The sequence below is a fragment of the Echiichthys vipera genome (genome assembly GCF_963691815.1).
Source record: "Echiichthys vipera genome assembly, chromosome: 14".
In the NCBI taxonomy this organism is placed as follows: domain Eukaryota; kingdom Metazoa; phylum Chordata; class Actinopteri; order Perciformes; family Trachinidae; genus Echiichthys; species Echiichthys vipera.
Genome location: NC_139839.1, coordinates 315,676 through 320,675, shown reverse-complemented (window position 1 = coordinate 320,675; position 5,000 = coordinate 315,676). Strand labels below are relative to the sequence as shown.

At 49.8% G+C, this 5,000-nt stretch overlaps 1 protein-coding gene across 2 annotated transcripts in view; it reads right to left on the bottom strand.

Annotated features, from left to right (window-relative positions):
- Positions 1-2,498, bottom strand: part of LOC310956494 (hepatitis A virus cellular receptor 1 homolog) — a 7,048-nt gene extending 4,550 nt beyond the window's left edge. For both annotated transcript variants that reach the window (XM_083926728.1, XM_083926729.1), the window contains exons 1-2: positions 2,407-2,498; positions 395-733 (exon numbers count right to left, since the gene is read on the bottom strand). In XM_083926728.1, coding sequence (XP_083782854.1) covers positions 395-733; positions 2,407-2,443 — 376 coding nt within the window. In that variant the 5' untranslated portion in view covers positions 2,444-2,498. The remainder of the gene's footprint in view (positions 1-394; positions 734-2,406) is intronic.
- Between the last annotated feature and the right edge of the window lie 2,502 nt (positions 2,499-5,000).

The window sequence follows — 5,000 nt, the reverse complement described above, 5'->3', positions numbered from 1 at the left end:
GTCAGGACCAGGACCAGGACCAGGACCAGGGCCAGGACCAGGACCAGGGCCAGGACCAGGACCAGGACCAGGGCCAGGGCCAGGACCAGGGCCAGGACCAGGTCCAGGGCCAGGACCAGGACCAGGACCAGGACCAGGACCAGGGCCAGGACCAGGGCCAGGACCAGGACCAGGACCAGGGCCAGGACCAGGACCATGACCAGGACCAGGGCCAGGGCCAGGACCAGGGCCAGGACCAGGACCAGGACCAGGGCCAGGACCAGGGCCAGGACCAGGACCAGGGCCAGGACCAGGACCAGGACCAGGGCCAGGACCAGGACCAGGACCAGGACCAGGACCAGGACCAGTGCCAGGACCAGAAACAAAGAAAAGCACAGGAGGATCGAACCCTGACCCGTGTCCACGCGCAGGTCCACGTGATGCTTGCGGTCGTTGAACCAGCCGGATATTTGCACCCTGCAGCCGTAGCGTCCGGCGTCCGTCTGCGACACGTTCAGGACGGTCAGGGACACGTCGCCGTCCTCCAGTCGACCCCGCAGCTGAAACCTGCCGCTCTGCTCCGTCACTCTGCGTCCGTCCGTGGAGGCGAGGCGAACGCCACAGCCCGACGTGGGGATCTGACCTCGACCCCAGCACGCCGACAGCGGCCCGTGGCGCCCGATGTCGTACGTGCAGTTCAGAGTGACGTCAGCACCTGTTCGCCCCACGACTGTGCGGCCGACGCCTCGGCTGGCTGCAGACGCAAACACACAACAGCACAACAGCACGTCATCAAGGTATCTGAAAGTTTCCTGAAAGTTTCCTCAAAGTTTACTCAAAGTTTCCAGAAAGTTTCCTGAAAGTGTCCTAAAAGTTTCCTGAAAGTGTCCTGAAAGTGTCCTGAAAGTTTACTCAAAGTTTCCTGAAATTGTCCTGAAAGTGTCCTGAAAGTTTACTCAAAGTTTCCAGAAAGTTTCCTGAAAGTGTTCTGAAAGTTTCCTGAAAGTTTCCTTAAAGTGTCCTGAAAGTGTCCTGAAAGTGTCCTGAAAGTTTCCTGAAAGTTTCCTGAAAGTGTCCTGAAAGTGTCCTGAAAGTTTCCTGAAAGTGTCCTGAAAGTGTCCTGAAAGTTTCCTGAAAGTGTCCTGAAAGTTTCCTGAAAGTGTCCTGAAAGTGTCCTGAAAGTTTCCTGAAAGTTTCCTGAAAGTTTCCTGAAAGTGTCCTGAAAGTGTCCTGAAAGTGTCCTGAAAGTTTCCTGAAAGTGTCCTGAAAGTTTCCTGAAAGTGTCCTGAAAGTGTCCTGAAAGTGTCCTGAAAGTTTCCTGAAAGTTTCCTGAAAGTGTCCTGAAAGTGTCCTGAAAGTTTCCTGAAAGTGTCCTGAAAGTTTCCTGAAAGTGTCCTGAAAGTGTCCTGAAAGTGTCCTGAAAGTTTCCTGAAAGTGTCCTGAAAGTGTCCTGAAAGTTTCCTGAAAGTGTCCTGAAAGTTTCCTGAAAGTTTCCTGAAAGTTTCCTGAAAGTGTCCTGAAAGTGTCCTGAAAGTTTCCTGAAAGTTTCCTGAAAGTGTCCTGAAAGTGTCCTGAAAGTTTCCTGAAAGTGTCCTGAAAGTTTCCTGAAAGTGTCCTGAAAGTGTCCTGAAAGTGTCCTGAAAGTTTCCTGAAAGTGTCCTGAAAGTTTCCTGAAAGTGTCCTGAAAGTGTCCTGAAAGTGTCCTGAAAGTTTACTCAAAGTTTCCAGAAAGTGTCCTGAAAGTGTCCTGAAAGTTTCCTGAAAGTGTCCTGAAAGTGTCCTGAAAGTGTCCTGAAAGTTTACTCAAAGTTTCCAGAAAGTGTCCTGAAAGTGTCCTGAAAGTTTCCTGAAAGTGTCCTGAAAGTGTCCTGAAAGTTTCCTCAAAGTTTCCTCAAAGTTTCCTGAAAGTTTTCTCAAAGTGTCCTGAAAGTTTCCTGAAATTGTCCTGAAAGTTTCCTGAAAGTTTCCTTAAAGGTTTCCTGAAAGTTTCCTGAAAGTTTCCTTAAAGGTTTCCTGAAAGTGTCCTGAAAGTGTCCTGAAAGTTTCCTGAAAGTTTCCTGAAATTGTCCTGAAATTGTCCTGAAAGTTTCCTTAAAGGTTTCCTGAAAGTGTCCTGAAAGTTTCCTGAAAGTTTCCTGAAAGTGTCCTGAAAGTTTCCTGAAATTGTCCTGAAAGGAACGTTTATGTTTTAAATCTGAACACAAACAAAAACACATGGAGTCAAAACTGGAGTTTAACAGAATATCACAGAAATGTTCATGTTTACGTCTCTGATCTGCTGCAGCTCATGATCAGAACAACAGATGTGTAACTCACACTGCACCACCACAACAACAACAACAACAACCACAACAACAACAACAACAACAACAACAACAACAATAATAATTCTTCAGTTTTTAAATAAAGTAAAGTGAATAAAGTCACCTGTGAGGAGGACGAGGAGCAACACGATGTTCATCATGAACACAGTGAAATACTCTCTGACACACACACACACACACACACACACACACACACACACACACACACACACACACACACACACACACACACACACACACACACACACACACACACACACACACACACACACACACACACACACACACACACACACACACACACACACACACACACAGCTGTGTCAGTGAGTCCTCTGGAGGAGAAACGAAACACAGAAGCATCACTTCCTGTTTCACGGGTCACATGTTTGAGTGACGATGACCTCACACAGAAACATCACTTCCTGTTTCACGGGTCACATGTTTGAGTGACGATGACCTCACACAGAAACATCACTTCCTGTTTCACGGGTCACATGTTTGAGTGACGATGACCTCACACAGAAACATCACTTCCTGTTTCACGGGTCACATGTTTGAGTGACGATGACCTCACACAGAAACATCACTTCCTGTTTCACGGGTCACATGTTTGAGTAACGATGACCTCACACAGAAACATCACTTCCTGTTTCACGGGTCACATGTTTGAGTGACGATGACCTCACACAGAAACATCACTTCCTGTTTCACGGGTCACATGTTTGAGTGACGATGACCTCACACAGAAACATCACTTCCTGTTTCACGGGTCACATGTTTGAGTAACGATGACCTCACACAGAAACATCACTTCCTGTTTCACGGGTCACATGTTTGAGTGACGATGACCTCACACAGAAACATCACTTCCTGTTTCACGGGTCACATGTTTGAGTGTCGATGACCTCACACAGAAACATCACTTCCTGTTTCACGGGTCACATGTTTGAGTGACGATGACCTCACACAGAAACATCACTTCCTGTTTCACGGGTCACATGTTTGAGTGACGATGACCTCACACAGAAACATCACTTCCTGTTTCACGGGTCACATGTTTGAGTGACGATGACCTCACACAGAAACATCACTTCCTGTTTCACGGGTCACATGTTTGAGTAACGATGACCTCACACAGAAACATCACTTCCTGTTTCACGGGTCACATGTTTGAGCGACGATGACCTCACACAGAAACACAGTTGATTTAGTTTTTATCTGTATTTATGAATGCTAGCTTGCTGCTAATGCTAGCTACTGTTAGCCTGATGCTATTGCTAGCTACTGTTAGCCTGCTGCTAATGCAGATGAGCTGTTAGCTCGCTGACGTAGCAACATCCTGTCTTCTTCCAGACGCTGCCGTTTCTAAACGTCTTCCTCAGGTCCCGTTACTAAGCCACAGACGCCAGGTCCACGCAGCTACAGCTAGCATGCTAACATTAGCATGTTTCCTACACAGATCACATGACATCACTGCTCGTGGTTAAACGCAGCTCAGGACCTGATGAGTGTGGACAACAACAACCACTGTACATCCCATAATGCCCCCCCCCCTGTAAACATGGCGGGGTCAGAGGTCAGCTGTTCTTGGCGTCTCCTCCTCTCCTCTCCTTCCTTCCTTCCCTCCTTCTGTCCCTCCTCCTTCCTTCCCTCCCTCCTTCCTCCCCTCCCTCCTTCCGTCCCTCCTTCCTTCCTTCCTTCCTCTCCTTCCTTCGCTCCTTCCTTCCTTCCCTCCCACCTCCTTCCTTCCCTCCTTCCTTCCTTCAGGTCAGCTGTTCTTGGCGTCTCCTCCTCTCCTCTCGTCCCTTCCTTCCTTCCTCTCCTTCCTCCCCTCTCCCCCCCCCTGTAAACATGGCGGGTCAGAGGTCAGCTGTTCTTGGCGTCTCCTCCTCTCCTCTCGTCCCTTCCTTCCTTCCTCTCCTTCCTCTCCTCTCCTCGCCCCCCCCCCCCCCCCCGTAAACACAGCGGGGTCAGAGGTCAGCTGTTCTTGGCGTCTCCTCCTCTCCTCTCCCCCCCCCCCGTAAACACGGCGGGGTCAGAGGTCAGCTGTTCTTGGCGTCTCCTCCTCTCCTCTCGTCCCTTCCTTCCTTCCTTCCTTCCTCTCCTCTCGTCCCTTCCTTCCTTCTTTCCTTCCTTCCTTCCTCTCCTCTCCTCTCGTCCCTTCCTTCACTCCTTCCTCTCCTCTCCCCCCCCCCCCCCCCGTAAACACTGCGGGGTCAGAGGTCAGCTGTTCTTGGCGTCTCCTCCTCTCCTCTCGTATCCTCCGCAGCACATTCCGCTCTAATCCCGCTCCTTCGGGTGGAAACATAAATAAATCTGGAGTATGAATCTTTCTCTCCGCGGTCACAGAGGTCGGCCCGGCTCCCATCATGCTTTGCTTCCACGCCGCTCTTTCATCAAAGCCGTTAATCTCCGTTACAGGAGCAGCAGCGCTAAATCAGCAGCTCCTGTTTACACAGCTCTGTGCTAGCTGCTGCTAGGCTAACAGCATGCTAATGTGTGTGTGTGTGTTTGATGACCACGATGAAGACGACCACGATGAAGACGACCAAGATGTAATTAGCATTAGCATGGTGCTAATTAGCATTAGCATGTAGCTGATTAGCTTCAGGCGTGTCCCGCTAACACGCCTGAAGGTAATCAGCTACATGCTAATGCTAATAGGGACGGTGGTTTGTAATTAGCTCCAGCGGG